Below are 16,432 nucleotides of genomic sequence, written 5' to 3'. Positions count from 1 at the left end.
TGAGCCAGCTAAAACTTCAACCTATGCCTCTTTTCAAGGTAATATACCAGAAGGCCACAGTTCAGTGCTATCAGACAGTTCAGCTGATAATCCATTGTTTCCAATCACCCAACACTTACCCAATGCATGAATGAAAGGATCGCTCAAACAGACATCTAAATGGCTAAGACTGTAGAACTCTAAGACTAAGAATCATCATAAGAGCCCCTTTATCTATGTAGTATTGTGTATTATACAACAGAATTTCAGAAACGCTAATGTGAAACAATATCAATGACATGGTATATGTCTTAACCGTGTGTGTGTGTGTTTGCTCGCCGTCCTCAACCAACAGGTGGAGCGTGAGAAGGCCAGTCTGGCCAGCACAGTGCAGGACCTCCAGAAGCAGCTGGTTCTGTCCAAAGAGGCCCTGAACGAGCAGCAGGCCAAGATGGACCAGCTGGCCCAGAGGCTAGAGGCTGCACTCTCTCCCCAGCCGGCGGGGCCCAAACTCGGGCAGGGTCATCAGGAGAACGGCCTGGGGCAGAACGGCATGGTGGAGGATGGCGGTGGGGACTGCGACTACTACGAGCTGGACGCCAAGAGCGCGGAGGTGCTGGAGTGCCGCATGGCGGCGGCCAGCGAGGAGGTGTCGCGCCTCCGGCAGGAGCTGAAGGCGTCGGAGGCGCGCTCGGCCGCCCTAGAGAGCCGCTGCCGGCAGGAGAAGGAGCGCTGGCGCGGAGAGGCCCAGGAGCTGGCCGACAAGATCCGCCAGTGCATCGCCGCCAGCCGGCTGGACCAGGAGCGCATCGGGCAGCTGGAGCGCGAGATCGGCGCCACGCGGCGGGTGGCCAGCGACTCGGAGGGACACCTGAGCGCCACGCAGGAGGAGCTGCTGGCCTTCTCCGAGGAGTTGTCCGCGCTCTACCACCACGTGTGCGTCAGCAACAACCTCACGCCCAGCCGCGTCACCCTCGACTACTACCGCGACGGCGGCGGCTGCTGCCGGGCCAGCGGGCGGAGAGGAGAGCATCAGCACCCGCTCCGCAAGCGCAGGAACGGGGAGGGGTACGGCCGGAGCAGCCTGGGAGACGAGCCCGTCGGAGGAGGAGGCGAGCGGAGTGGAGAGTCATCCCCTGCCTGCGGGAGCTGCCCGGGGTCTCCCACGCCAGACTTCAGGGACCCCACCAACGTCAGGAACCTGGTGGCCGTCATCCGCTGCCAGATCAAACACCTGCAGGTGAGTCCCGAGACCAAACTGACCGTCTGTCTGTCACATCATACAGATGTGGAATTGATTTGTCAGCATGGGGACAAATGCCTAAAATATGACACTGGCCTTGCCTCACACAAAAGTTGCGACTAACGATGCGCTGGCATTTAAGAATGTTAGTGAATAGTACCACCAATGTAAAGCTATAATTTATTTATGTACCTATTCCTTTAAACGTATGACCATGGCATTTGAATATTTGATTTCCTGGTAGTGTTTAGCTAAACCTCTGCAGTTCGCCTACAAAAAGGACCCAAAGCTGCCCTCTTTGTATCTCCTTATATGGGCAAAGATGGTGACGGGATCTCCTTATATGGAGATATGCAAAGGTGGCAGCTTTTGGGTCCTTTTTGTAGGCGAGCTTCAGAGGTTTATGTTGCACTGAGAGCAGTGACATGGGGGAGGAAGTAGCTAATGTCAAAAGTCCTGTAAAATGATGACGAGGCGGCCCCTGACCATGACTATGATCTCTAACGGAAAGGTCATCTCGTCACATCTTACGCCTAGTTCAGGCATAATCAGTCACCTTGCCAAATGTTACGAGGTTAACCTTCAGGGTCAGTGTACCATAAGTCAAAACGTGAGTGTCATTCCCTTTGAATAAATTGGTTACTTCCAACATTTAAAATATGTTCTCTCCAATACTGTATAACCCAGAGCCTCTTTTGACCAGCCTGTGTGGTTCTCCCTCATTGCCTCATGCTGTAGAGTTGCATGGTGTACACTAAAGCTCAGTGCAGCCATGTTTATGCAGGCCTGTAGTGTATGACGGGCTTACCCTAAATGTAATCCTAATTGAACATGTCTGATTCGGGCTTATTCAGAGAAATCTCTCATAAGCTGCTTTATTTAGGCGGGAACACTTCATTTTCGCTGTTGTATTTCATCTGAAAGCGGCATCTCTGTAATACTACAGCTAATACATAAATCTGCACCTCATCTAGGAGTTTGCATGGTTTGTGACATCCTGTGGAAGTTGGTTGTGTGTGTATTTGAATGAATATGGTTGAATTGCTGATATTTGTTTATGTAATATTGTACGCATGTCTGGTCTGTGTGTGGAAAAGGTCTGTATAAGATTTATGAGATGGACTGTGTCTATGTGTGTGCACATGTGTCAGTGAGTGCGCTATATACTGCACTGTGTAAATTGATCCCTGACCTTTGGCCTTTGTTAGGTGGCAGTGGACCTGTGCAGGAAGCGGGGCACGTTGCCGTCTGCGTCGGGTTCGGACGCGGACCGGGACACGGAGGCGCTCCTGGAGGAAGTGCTCAAGCTCAAGTCCCTGCTGAGCACCAAGAGAGAGCAGATTGCCACACTGCGCACCGTCCTCAAGGCCAACAAACAGGTCAACACGCACGCACGCACGCACGCACACACACACAAACTCACACGCTGTACAGTTCTCATGGCTAACAACCAGGCCAGTTCACTATAGGTCCACACATTTGCTCTATGCATTTATCAAGGTTAACAGACTGATCTGTTTACTTGAGATCTGTACATGCATTGTCTATATGGTCCTCAAGGCTAACAAACTCTAAAGTTAATAGATCTATTCGACATTCACTCTATATGGTCCTTATGGTCAACAAACAGATCTGCACAAACATGCTGTGTATCGACACAAACATGCTGTGTGTCTCCCTTAAGGCCCAAAAGAGACCTATATTCCTAGACAAGCCAACATTCTCAAAACCGGAACAGCTGGTAGAGGCACATGCAAGCATGTTGTATACTGCCTAATGAGCTTGTCAGAATTATTTAGGGGACTGCAGCATCACTGGCCATTTTGAGAATTCCTAGAGAAACTGGAGCTTGATTTGGCCCTCTTCATTTCCCAAGTGTACAACCCCACTCAACCATTTCTAGATGCGAGGCCTACAATCTGCTCTTCAAGTTCTTGAATTTCCCCTTGGGGATCAATAAAGTATCTATCTATCTAAAGGTGCAGTCAGTGATCGTATGCGATTTCAAGCCAATGACATTTGTTTGTCACATTGTCATGATCCACTACCTGCCCATTCCGTGAGTACACTGTAAAACACCCGGTTTCTGTAGGCAGCCCAGGCTCCGAAAAACTGGAATCAAACAAAGTGGGGGCAGCCTGTCCCCAAACAAAAACAAAATCCTGTGTTGATTTTTGTCTGAGAATACTGAACGGAGGGGTGGGGGAGTGAGGGGTGTATGTTGGTTTGGACAAAAGTGTCTGCTAATAATTGTAAAGATAAACATAAACAAACGTGACTCCCTGTGCAATCGCTGACTGCATCTTTAAAGGGACACCAGGCAGTGTTTTCGTGTTAATTAATCATCTTTGTAAGTCGGTATATGGTTAAATGACTCATTACAAGGCGAATGAAGGCTCTCTCACCCGCCCCTACTGCCTGTAGGAAGAATATCCCAATTGCAAGTTCGGTGTATCCTACCCGCCGACCGAAGCAGGATCAGTTTACAGCACAGAGGCAGGCTAACGAAACGCTAGAGATTGTTGCAAACGTGTGTATAATGGCAAAGCCGAAGAAGCAGTGAAAACCCTTGACGGAAGATGCAAAGAAAAGGAAAAGAGCTTCAGACCGAGCGAGGGGGAGTTTCTAGAGAAAAAGCATCAGGCTTGCCTGGTGTCCCTTTAAATAGGTGAGAATAATGGTGTTAGGATGCCTAGCTGGGGGCGTGGAGGGGTGGTTCACTGAGCGTAGTGCAGATCCAAGAGCACGAGGGGAGTGTTTTCAGAAGTCAATGAGTTGCAGATTTGGGGGGAAAGTCCAGGTGTGTTATTTACGTGCTCTTCTGTTTATCAAACTGCCAAAGACCTAAGCTGTGTCTCTGGTGGTGTATTCAAATCAAAGCTCTCTTGTATTTTAAGGCTGGAATTATTCTTCCAAGATAAAAACCCTCTTGAGTTCTCAGTGGCATGGCAACCATATTCATCGTGCTGCTTTACATGAGCAGCACCTTAGCTCTAGAATTGCGCGCTGAAATAATCATAATGGCCTGAACTGCTGACCTACAGCCTCGTGCAGAATATGAAGCCAGTTTATGTTTTCGGTTCAGTAACCACAGCGTGGGGGATATTTTTGTCCTTTTGTATTCTCTCTTTCATACTCTTGCAGTCTACCAGTCTCTCTCCTTCAGTCACTATTCTCCTGGTGTGTGTGCGTGTGCGTGCGTGCGTGTGTGCGTGCGTGTGTGTGCGCGTGTGTGTGTGTGTGTGTGTGTGTGTGTGCGTGTGCGTGTGTGTGACCTGTTCAAGATAGTGTAGCATCAGAAGGAGGTCTGACTAGGTGCCTACGGCGTCATGGTGACCTGCTTCTTTTCTCGCTCTCAGATGGCTCATTCTCTCACTTCTACATGGAGGTTCATCAGCATCAGTAATCTTTTCATTTTATGTTTGCCTCTGGCCTAGTCCGACCCCTCATTCCTTTTGATAAGGCCAATGTTTTAGCTCTTCAGAGACATTTTGATTTGTGTGTCAAACCAACTTAGAAGCAGCACAGGAGATAAGAGATGCATGATATAAATACGAAAAAATATCTCTCTCTTACTTCCTCATATCTCCTTTAATATGGACCAGTGCGTGGTAATTAGATGAGACATCAGGCAGAGCGTGGTGCTTGGATGAGACCTCGTCCCCACCCCCCGTTTGCCCACTGAATGGGAGACTGTTTACCTGCCTGCTAGCGAGAGAGTGATGTGATGTTTCTCCAGCTCAAGCTGTAAGCCTGAGAGAGGTGTACGGTATAAGGTGAAGCTCAATACCAATCCCAGACCTCACATAAACTTCTAAGCATGAGCGGAAGGCATGCGAGAAACCTGGAAGAGAGGTGACGTTGGGATAAGGTCGCCCTTCTGCTCACAAGATTTCCATTTCTGCAGGCTCTCACGGCAGGCTTATCGCAGATCTCTGCCTTCCACCAAACGTGAACATGAACCACTGGCGAGATTAGCATATGAAATCATAATCTTCAAGATTAGTTTGAAATCTCCTCAAACTGCTCTATCTTCTCCTGAGGATGCATTGAAATTAACTCCCAAGTTTTTTTTATATTTTTTTTCCCTTGCTGCAATTTATGTCAGGTTTGCTTAACTCTTCTTGTCTGTGCAGTTTTGCCTCAGGGGAGTCCAAGCCTGGGTTAGAAGTGCACATCTCCTCTGACCATTTTCTAAAAAGAACTGCACCCACATTCAATAACAAAATGCTCTATTTAGGAACCATGTGCTAACTATTTAATTGTGAGTCATAATATTAGAATTTGTTATAGTGTTTGATTTAGAGTGGGGTTTTTACCATGCTCATAGCTGCAATGCTGTTGTAGGCAGAGTTGTTATTTGCTTTTAATTTGCCAGTTGCTAACTGTTAGGGTTTTTTTTTGTATGTTTTTAAATCTATTGTTGGTCAGACGGCGGAGCTGGCCCTGAACAACCTGAAGACGAAGTACGAGACGGAGAAGGCCATGGTGTCTGAGACCATGGTGAAGCTCCGCAACGAGCTCAAGGCCCTGAAGGAGGATGCAGCCACATTCTCCTCTCTGCGTGTCATGTTCGCCAGCAGGTATGCACACACTCATATCTCTTGTCTCATTAAAACACACACACTCACAAGCACGCGCACACACTTTCATACCTCATAAGACTCACACTCATGTCTCATATTAACACACACACTCTCTCTTATACACACAGACTTAACAAGAGACAAATTCAGAAATCAAAAACTATAATTTTTAAGCACCAGGTAGATAAGATTCTTAATCCTCCAATCAGTACGAGGCGTTGTTATCCTGCAGGCTAAAACCTCCAGTGACTCTGAAGGGTCTCCTGCGCTGTAAGGCTCTTCGCATCTACCTCCAGAAGCACCTGAGCCTGAGGTCTGATTGTCTCCCCAAGTCCTCTTGACTTGGACTCTCGTGTCGTTAGACACTACCGCCGAGCTGAAAAATAAAAGCTGAAAAAAATGGACCCTGATTTAAATGGCAAGCAAAGTGCAAAGTCTAACTGAAGCTAATTTAAGAAGTTGGCTAAATCTGTTAGCTAATTTAACACCATGAGCAAGATACAAAGCACAGCCATCGGTGGGGGCAACTCCGTGTCACCAGATGCCACACAATAGCTTTAGTTTGTGCATGAGACATTTGCTTGTTGCCTCACTTTGCACTTTGCACGTCATGTAAATCTGGGCCCTGTGATGTTGTTAAGGGGAAGCGGTGGTGGTTGATGTCCAGCCATATGCTGCCTAACTGGGGGACTTTGGTGAGATTTGGCTAAACAGCCTCCGTTGAGTTTCACTCACTGCTCCAGTCTTTCAGTAGTATCTTGTGTTTGTTTGTGTGTGTGTGGGGGGACTAACTCCATTCCAGTTCTCAGTAGCATGTCCACGTGCTTCTGTTCTCAGATCCTTTGTTTTGGTCCTCCCTGGTCCTTCAGCAGTCTATTAATATGCCTCAATAGCGGGGTAACAGACGGACAGGAACCTTGTACGTGTGTTTGTTTGTTTGTTTTTGTTTGTGCGTTGTGGTGTTTGTTTATGTGGACTGCTGGACTCCACTGGCCTCGCTCGTCAGATCCTTTGTTTGCACTTTGGGTCTTTATACCTAACGTCACCTAATGCAGCAGGTAGACAACCCCCGTAAGCAGCTCTGAGTCTGACCCCTCCGCAGCATTAAAGCCTAGTGAGTGGTGGTGTGTGTGTGTGTGTGTGTGTGTGTGTGTATCTGTGTATGTCTGACCCTGACAGCACTAGGGTCCTGTTTGTGTTTAGGTAGGTGTGTGTGTGTGTGTGTGTGTGTGTGTGTGTGTGTGTGTGTGTGTGTGTGTGTGTGTGTGTACCACCATATTATGGTTCACCGGGTTTCGTGAGTCAAACACTGTTCTGATAAGGAGAGGCTCGGTGATGAAAGCTCTTTAAATGATAACGATAGCTGTTTTCCTTTTCACAATCTTGTTTTATTCTGAACAATAATATTCTGTTTCCATTATGCAAGATAAGCCCTCTTTCCTGGCGTACTAGAGCATCTTCCACATTGCCCTTTTCACCCTCTTCCCTTTTAATTCTCTCTCTCTCTCTTTCTCTAAAACGACATGTCTTTTAGCAGTCCCCCTGCTGTTATTCCCATAGTGAAGCCCCCACCCTTCATCTCATCCCCTCCCTTGCTATTTCTCTCTCTCTCTCTTTCTCTCTCTCTCCCCCTCCCTTACTCCCTCCTTCTCTGTCTCTTTGATTTACCTCAGAGTAAGAGCAGAGTGGAGACCTCCGGTGCCATTGAAGTGTTAAATGCCCCCACTACCATCCCCGTTCTTGTCCCACCCCTACCCCACCCAGCAGCTGTGCCATCCAAGCCCGTGTGCCTCGTGTGGTATCCATGCCAGTCCGCTTGGTGTGGCATATGGGCCAGGCTGGCTCCCATGGGCCCCTGTGGGGCAGCTGCTTGCATGGGCGTGTGTTTTTAAAGTGCACGTTTCCGCTCTGAATACCTCCCATGCTTCTCTTCTACCACAGAATGCCCTGCAGACCAGTGACACACACACACACACACACACACACACACACACACACACACACACACACACACACACACACACACACACAGTGAATGATTTGAAGTAATCTCAAGTGGGCTTTTGAAATGATCACAGAGCACAGGCTGGAAGTTATTTACATTTCCTTAACTGACTGCCTTGTGACATCTTAAAGAAGGAGTGCCCTGATAATTTTAGTAGGCTCTATTTTTGTGATGCGTCAGTAACTGAATGTTTGCCTCCGTGTGAAGTTTTTTTTTATTGAGTGTCACGTTGATCGTTTGGGAATTAAACAGCTCAGCAGAGATGAAGTGTAGTGATGAAAAGGGCCAAATAAAAAGAGTTGGACATAATCTGTGTAGATCATGACAGCAACGCGTCAGTACGGTAACCTGGATTACCAACAAAATCATCCACCCCCACACTTCACCTTAGAGCAGGGGTGGGCAAACTGCGGCCCGCCAAGCACTTTAATCCGGCCCGCCGAGCATTTAATTTGGTTATCAGGCTGCTCGCTATTTTTTTCCCCGCGATGGAGACTATGTTGGTTAGCTTTACTGCAAACTGCTTTTCACTCTTCTCTGTTGTTTACAATGTCAGTGTCAAAACATCATGTTAAATAGAGATGATAGGCCTACTCTTTGTTATCTCCTTTGCAGCAGATCTAACTTGAACGTTATGCTACTCCATTGGGAACGCTCCTGAGCGCTCACGAGAGGGAGAGAGAGTGGCAGGTTCCAGCTGGCTTGTCATTGTTGATGATTGATATCTCCTTCTTATACGAAACTTTTAAATGGAAATCATAAAGGCAACAGTAGTTCCCAGAGCTGATTCAACGGGCTGCTGTGCTGCTGGTGTTTTGCCAAAAAATGGAGGACAACATGATCAACTTGCGCGACATGAGGGAGATGAGTGATAAGCCCTAATAACTTAAGGAGTTTGATATGGAAGCACTTCGGGTTTTGGGTAGATCAAACTATGGAGAAGGACAAAGCGGTATGCAAACTGTGCAGTCATGAGTTCCTACGTAGGCGAAATTTGCTTGACATTTCTAATCGTAAACACAGCCATGTTGAAGCCTGCAGTAATGTTTTTCACTGATGTTATGGCAGTCCACTCTGCTTATTGTTTTTCGACAATGTTGCACTCCTGTTTGTCATTGTGCACGAAACTTCACGCCAATAAATCATCAAAAATATTACTGGCTTGTGTGTCTATAAGCGCCCTCTTTACGTTCGTCCTAATGCCTGTTAGTTGTCCGTGGATTGGCCTATATTTGGCGTTGAAAATGGAAATGGTCTTTAGACATTTTACAATCGATTCAATGAACACTTTGTCTCAAAAATCTAACAGGACTTTTTCACAAAAGTGACCACTCTAGTCTAAGTGTGAGTGACACTATGGAAGGCACTATGGAACTGCTGTTGACCGTAGAGGCAGAGAGCACGAGGAAGGGAAGATCTGATTAAAGCGGAGAATAGGATGGATGAGAATGGAGGGTGAAATGGAAATGGATAGTGTGTGTGTGTGTGTGTGTGTGTGTGTGTACAGGCCAGGCTGAGTGTGTGTGTGTGTAGTGTGTACAGGCCAGGCTGAGTGTGTGTGTACAGGCCAGGCTGAGTGTGTGTGTAAAGGCCAGGCTGAGTGTGTGTGCGTGTGTACAGGCCAGTCTGAGTGTGTGTGTGTGTGTACAGGCTGAGTGAGTGAGTGTGTGTGTGTGTGTACAGGCCAGGCTGAGTGTGTGTGTGTATCTGTGTGAACAGGCCAGGCTGTGTGCATGTACAGGCGTGTACAGGCCAGGCTGAGTGTATGTGTGCGTGTGTGTGTGTACAGGCCAGGCACAGTGTGTGTGTGTGTGTGTGTGTGTGTGTGTGTGAACAGGCCAGACTGAGTGAGGTTCTGTTGTGTTGTCCTCTTAGGGCACAGGATGCCAGGCTGCAGTGCCAAGGTGGCTCTGTGGCGTCGGTGGTAAAATCTAGAAGCCTGGTAGCGCGTGTGGTGGGTGTGACGCTCCAAAGGGGCCGTAATCAGATTAGTACTCTGTGCTTCGTCTCGTTGCTGCAATCTCTATCTCAAGCTCACGTGCAGATTAGCCTTGCCGCGTGGCCCGCCCACCTGCCGGACACACACACCCCCACACACACACACGCACAGGTGAGTATCTGATAAATATCTGCCAATATCAGGTTAGGGGCAAAGGTTAAATGTCAGACTCAGCCAACAGGTTGTTGTTTGACTATTTTCCCCCTCCTAAACCAACAAGTGCAGGAAGCTTGTGTGGTCATTCCCGTGTGCATATGATGTTCGCTGCATACAGGGGGGCACAGTTTCCTTAAAGACTAGAACACTACAGTGTGCTTTTGTTACTCACGTTCTGTGTTCTAAGTTCTAAGTGAATATAATCCTACCTGGTCCCCTCAGGTGATGTGCTGTGCACAGCCAAAGTGGTGCCCCAAGGTCGGAGTTTGAATGGTCAAACGTCAGGTGATGCTTGCTGGTTGGTGCTGGGTGATCCCGGCTTAATGCCGGTTATGCAACACCTGAAGAAAACCAGCTCGGGAGCTGGTGGTGCTGATGATGTCATTGGTGCAGGGGGAGGGGAGCCTGTGTCCAGGCCAGGACACTTGGTGAAATGATCTGATGGTCAGCTTGTTGAGCTCAGTTTCATTCAGCCATGCAGTTAATTATTGCGTAATCATAGTAGTGGCTAGAGATCTGATGTGTATCCCCCTTTAGATCGATCACTAAACAACACTAGTGGAATTAGACGAGATGGATTGGCAAATTATTGATAATTATGGATTGTTTATAACCATAACCATAAATAGATAGAGATATAAATATTTGGTACAGCATGCAATAGATTGACATGACTAGATGGATGAGTAGTTATAGGACTAGATGGATGGGTAGTAGTAAGAAATGGGTAGAGAACTTGTTATGGGAAATTAATCATGCAATGCAAGCTGTGTCTGTACATTTGATGTGTATTTCCATTAGATTGGTTACTTGTTGAGTTACTGATATATAGTCAACTGACCGATGCAAATAGATGTATATATGATAAAAAGATAGATAGATATATAGATGATTTTCTGCACATCATGGTCCAGAATCCCAATATGTAGTGCACATGAACAGCCCATCTTTAGCATGACCTGCTGTGTCATATGTCATGCTAAGGTGTGTGTGTGTGTGTGTGAGTTAGTAAGTAGGGGATGATGGGATGTACTTGGGGGGGAGGGGTGGCCTGTTGATGTCCCCAGGGCTGCGTCACCTGTTGCCCACACGAGGAGGGGGGTTTACTGCATGTCCACCACCATGCTGTGTGTGTGAAAAGACTTGAGTGTGTGTGTTTAAGCCTGGGAGAATGAGGGAAAGATGGACTATGTTTGTTTCAGAGAGCGAGACAGAGCAATGGATGGATGAAGAATGTTTGTGAGTTTCAGAGAGCGAGAACGGAATCTCAGTGACATAACCACCTAAGCACCCACCACCACTTCCCTCAGTGGGATGTCACTGGTGTTGTCACGACGATCCTTCACTGTGGTTATGTAAGCAAGTCCACTCGTGCAGCCTGGAGGGTCAGGCATTAGCACTCCACAGGGGTCCTGAGGAGGAACGTCTGACTCTATCTGAAGATCAGTCGGAGGTTTCTGAAAATGCTAGTTTGACCACTAATGAAATGAGACATCAGACTCTATCTGAAGATCAGTCGGAGGAGTCTGAAAATGCTAGTTTGACCACTGATGAAAGGCAGTGTCCATCCACAGTAATCATGAAGCATAACGTTCACCATGATGACACATTTAACATGAATCTGTTTGATTTTGTGTGGGTGTGGTTGGGCGGGTCCGTCTTGGTGGCAGACTTTTCAAATGTAACATATGGTGTAAGATGTGTATACTCGTTCTGTGTGGAGCCAAGTAGCCTTACATTTGTCCATATGTATGTGTGCAGCACCACCTTGTGGACAATGACATGAACTGACTGTTTTGTAACCACACAGCCCAACTACCACAGGAGAGCATCTAGTTCTCATGAAGGGCCTTGATTCACCTGGTAGCTCTATGGATTTCTGTCTCTTTTACTCTTTCTCACCACTTTTCCTTGTCCTCCATTCTTTCCGTTTCTCTCTCTCTCTCTCTCTCTCTCTCTCTCTCTCTCTCTCTCAGGTGTGACCAGTATGTGACGCAGCTGGACGAGATGCAGCGTCAGCTGGCGGCGGCGGAGGACGAGAAGAAGACGCTCAACTCACTGCTGCGCATGGCCATCCAGCAGAAGCTGGCGCTGACGCAGCGCCTGGAGGACCTGGAGGCGCCGCTCTCGCCCCTCAGCAACGGCAGCGCTGGAGCGGGCAGCCCGCGGCGGTCCCGCGCCAAGCAGCTGGGCACCAAGTCCGGCCGGGCGCCCCGCAGCCCCCTGCGTTCCAGTCCACGCGCCAGCCCCGTCTTCATGACCCCGACCGGCCCCCAGGGCATGGTCAGCCACTTACGGGTCATTTCCCGGAGCGTGCACGGCAGCCCAGTAAGAGCACGTCATCACCACACCACCTCCTCCTCCTCCTCCTCCTCCTCAGCCGCATCGTCCTGTTCCTCTTCGTCGTCATTCTCACCCCCCTCGTCTTCCTCGTCGCTCGTCCCTCAGCCTTCCACCTCCACGTCCGCTCAGAGCCTGAGCTCCACCCCTTTAGCGCGGGACGCCACCTTCGTGCGTCGCCGTGGCTCCGATTCGACGTCGCCGGCCTCCTCCAGTGGGCTCGGTCCGTTTGAGATCACGGGCCGGCCCGCGATGACCCCTCCCACAGCAGCGGGCAGAACGGAGGCAGGGAGACGTCTCGGGCCGTCTCGTTACGACACGTTCATTAAAGAGCGTCGCACGTCGCTTCCTGTGGACAAGCTCAAGGCCTCGCACTTGCGCTCCGCTGAGAATTTAGCCTTTTCCAGGGACGTCACTGAGGGTAACAAGCAATCGCAAAGAGCATTTAAGCCAGCGCAGAGAAATGTCATAACACCTCGTACTACACCAACTCTAGTTCAGGGACGGCAGTCCAAATTTAATGTTCCTAAATCAAGATCTCTAGAAACAGCCACCTCCGTCTCTACCATAAGCCCCGCCCTCTCCCTGTCTCCACCGATCACACAGTGCCTTAGAGCGCCTTCTTCCAACGGTTTGTCCAGTAAAGACCGGGAGGCAGCGTTTTCTAACAAGAGTGGGCGGTTCATTCGATCAGGCGCCTCTCCGAACTCCCGCTCTAATGGCTGCACCAATCAGAACCGCCGCTCTGAACGGTCAACCAACCACAGCTCGTCTTACAAAGTGCATCTCGGGCGACAGCGTTCCGAGTCAAACTGCTAGTCCTGTGATGGCTTAAGTTCTGATGTTGCACCAGATAAACAGGTGCCACTGACCTACCACTGACCGTAGGGTCCTGTACTTAGTCGTGATCTTGGACCTCCGTCTGCAAAACATGTCAGACAGTTTACCCCTCTCCTTGATCGTTTACCCTGTTCTTAACAATGTGTCCCATTCCCTGGGCTATATAAAGGCTGACTCTCAATCCAACCTCCACTGCCATAGATGAAATTTTAGGATATAAATCCATTCATTAGTTCTGGTTGGTCACAAATCCAAGAAGCCTTTTCCTCAAATATTTGTATTTTAATATTTAAAATGTTTGTAAACACATTACAGATTTATTAGTATCAGCACATGCCATGACAATTTTTCAACTCCAGCAATTTTCTATGTAGTGTTTTTAAATGCCCATATTTATTGCCGTTAGAAGTTATATATGCATACCTAGCAACCTTCTTCTGTCTCTCCATGTGCGTTGTGCTTCTGTCTCTGCTTGGCTTAGGCTTAAGTCGTCTGACCTGTTGTCGGGCTGAGTGTGTTGTGATGCGTCCTGTTTTTCCTGGGGTGTATTCCAAGTATGTGGTTTAGTGACAAACCTGGGTAAGTTAAATCAGAGTAAGTGGTAAACCTCCTACAAGAAGAGCCCTATGGCATTGTTTCGTTAGGAGAATGAAGCCATACAGCTCTTCTATTAGGAGGTTTACCACTCACTCTGAGTTAACTTACCCAGGTTTGTCACTAAACCACATACTTGGAATACCCCCCTGTTGTTCCCCTTCCCTGATGAGTTTCTCTGTGGTTGTTGTCTCTGCAGCGGTGAAAGGTCGTCATCTGTCCCCACGCCCCTCTCTCCAATCTGGCTCGTGTGTTGGGGAACGTTCATGTCGACCTCCATCTCTCTCTCTCCTCCGCCTGGCTCCTGTGTCTGGGGAACATGTCATGTAGACCTCATCACACCTTCATGTGATCCTTCCCCTGCTTGCTCGACCTCTCTGCATCTCAGACCCAACAGACCTCAGAAGCACTCATCAGGACCTCTCTGTCAAGCATTCATTTCTCTCTCTCTCTCTCTCTCTCTCTCTCTAAAACGATTTTCGTCTCTTTTTATCTCTTTCTCTGCTCTTTCAGTTCATCTTCTTGTCTCCATCCTCTCCCCGTCTCCTGCTCACTCCTCCACTGCCCTCTGTTCACTCTGATCTGGGCTGTGCATGCATGCTTCTGGGTAAGAGGGGCTGAAAGAAGCATGCCATGGCTGAGGTGGGCACCATTTGCTTGCCCCTCGGGGGTCGAAAAAGATCCATTCCATATCTTGCCTTCAACCATCAGAGACCAAGGGCACTGACTTGTACCTGTAAACCACTCTTCAGACCAAAACATTTTAGGAATTTCATTTTAGGAATTTCGGTCTTGAGCTGATGGACTGTGTGTTTCTCTTTTTGTGTGTGTGTTTATTTGTTTGTTTGTTTTCTTTTGTACAGTATTAGCCTTTTAATTATTACCGAAAGGCAAGATGCCTTGTTTATTAAATAGGCAAAAAATAAAAAATCTGTAAAAATAATAATGCTAAATAAGGCAAATGTGCAGGTTTGGTTGGAGTCTGCTGTATTCTACACTGTGTTGTTGGCTAGTAGCATGTGTTGGACCTTTTACTGTGCTACTGGTGTGAATGGTCTAGATGGAAAGCATCACACTGACCGAGTTCTTCTGTGCGAAGGTCACATACACAAGCACATACCAAGAGGCTAAAGTCCTGCTGGGTTTGGTGGATCACTGAAAATCAACCACAACAACAAAAAAACAAATGGAAAACTCTTTATTTTGGTGTTTTTTCCTTTAAACGATTATGTGACCATTCAAATGCCCATCTTTCTCTTTAATTTGTCTGGACTGCTGTGACCCATTGATTGGCCCTCAGCTCCAGGCGGCACCCCTTCCGCCGGGACTGGGACCTCACCCATCACCACCGTCTCTGATAAATGGGCTCTCCTCAGGTTCTGTGACCAGTGAAGTCAAGCAGAGGAAATACAGAAGATTCAACCACGACTCCACTTCCAGCTATGCACAGTCCCACGACCGCCTAGAACCCAAGTGACCCCGGCACAACCAAAAACAAAGAAATGACCTATGTACTGTTAGACGTCCTTTCATGATTCCTTACTCTTGAGGTGTGCGTGTATGAGTGCCTGCATGCGTTAATTTACTTGTATTATGTATTGTGTGCTGTGTGAGTGAGTGGAGGAGAGAGTGGTCACCTCTTAACCCCTCCTGCCTGTCAGGGTTTTTTTTTTGTGGGTTACAGTAGGCTATAGGATCATGGTTTGGCTTTACTGTGAGAGCCTTTTTCTACGCTTTGCTAGTGATTTTCAGCAAAGCCATTTTTATTTTTCACACCGAAGTTACAAAAACGTTTCATTGGAATGTTCATTTTTAGGGTGGAAAATGAATCATGCAACAGAAATAGGTTATGAGAATAGTGCCTTCATTTTGATTATTTACAGTCTCAATTTGTTTTGTTTTTCTCCTTAGTGTATTGCAGTATTTCTATAAGGTGGAAATGTTTTAGTACACTTTTTTTAACAACAAAAAAACGATCATGGGAAATGGCAGGAATTATTTGTGCTTGGTCATGTGGACGCTGTTGGCCCCTGACCGGAAACTTAGGAAAGTGCTGAATTTGTCGCCTCAATCATGTGTCCGTGGCATAAAGATTATCAGATTTAATCCCATCTGTGACCTGTTGACGTTTGTTTGAAGCCCGTGCTGTTAGCCAAGCACAAAGCACAAATAGGTGTACACGCCAGGTGCTCACTTTCTTCTCAGAGAGTTTGGGAATTTGGCATCTTCACACGCTCCAAAACAGTTAACTCTTGAGCGTATCCGTAAGGTCATAGGTGGAAATGACCGTTGATTCAGTCAGGCAATGTTGTCATTGTATGGGTGATCGGTTTTATGTTGCTGCTTGTTGTAAATCACGGTGTACTAAATGAATTTGGTAGGCTGTTAACCTCGACCTTTACCTGTGTTATTTGTGTCTGTGTGAAATGTGTGACGCTTGTCTCAAACGTCCTCTTGCTGTTGGAACGTTTTTACCCTCCGACTCGCTTTCGTACACTTTATTATGGTGGAACTCTGAAAAAATGGCTCAAAATATTGCGGATTTTGTGCTCCCAGGATTTGATTTGTGAGCTAAATATCTAGTGTCTTGGGAAAAAAATAAAGTTACATAATGTCTATACCTGCTCTTGTTGTGTTTGGTTTTTGTAACGGAATAGCTTCGCGCAGTGCGCAAAAACGCACCATTCAGT

The 16,432-nt window shown here is 47.5% G+C and overlaps 1 protein-coding gene across 1 annotated transcript in view; it reads left to right on the top strand.

Annotated features, from left to right (window-relative positions):
* Positions 1 to 16,362, top strand: part of zgc:162200 (uncharacterized protein LOC558638 homolog) — a 37,654-nt gene extending 21,292 nt beyond the window's left edge. Inside the window, exons 6-10 of the mRNA XM_048241362.1 lie at positions 335 to 1,219; positions 2,431 to 2,601; positions 5,654 to 5,805; positions 11,945 to 12,296; positions 13,942 to 16,362. Coding sequence (XP_048097319.1) covers positions 335 to 1,219; positions 2,431 to 2,601; positions 5,654 to 5,805; positions 11,945 to 12,296; positions 13,942 to 13,947 — 1,566 coding nt within the window. The 3' untranslated portion in view covers positions 13,948 to 16,362. The remainder of the gene's footprint in view (positions 1 to 334; positions 1,220 to 2,430; positions 2,602 to 5,653; positions 5,806 to 11,944; positions 12,297 to 13,941) is intronic.
* The last annotated feature ends 70 nt before the right edge of the window (positions 16,363 to 16,432 follow it).

The sequence above is a fragment of the Alosa alosa genome, chromosome 4, assembly GCF_017589495.1.
Source record: "Alosa alosa isolate M-15738 ecotype Scorff River chromosome 4, AALO_Geno_1.1, whole genome shotgun sequence".
In the NCBI taxonomy this organism is placed as follows: Eukaryota; Metazoa; Chordata; class Actinopteri; order Clupeiformes; family Clupeidae; genus Alosa; species Alosa alosa.
The sequence above is the reverse complement of the archived record's forward strand: the minus strand, read 5'-3'. Positions and strand labels throughout refer to the sequence as shown.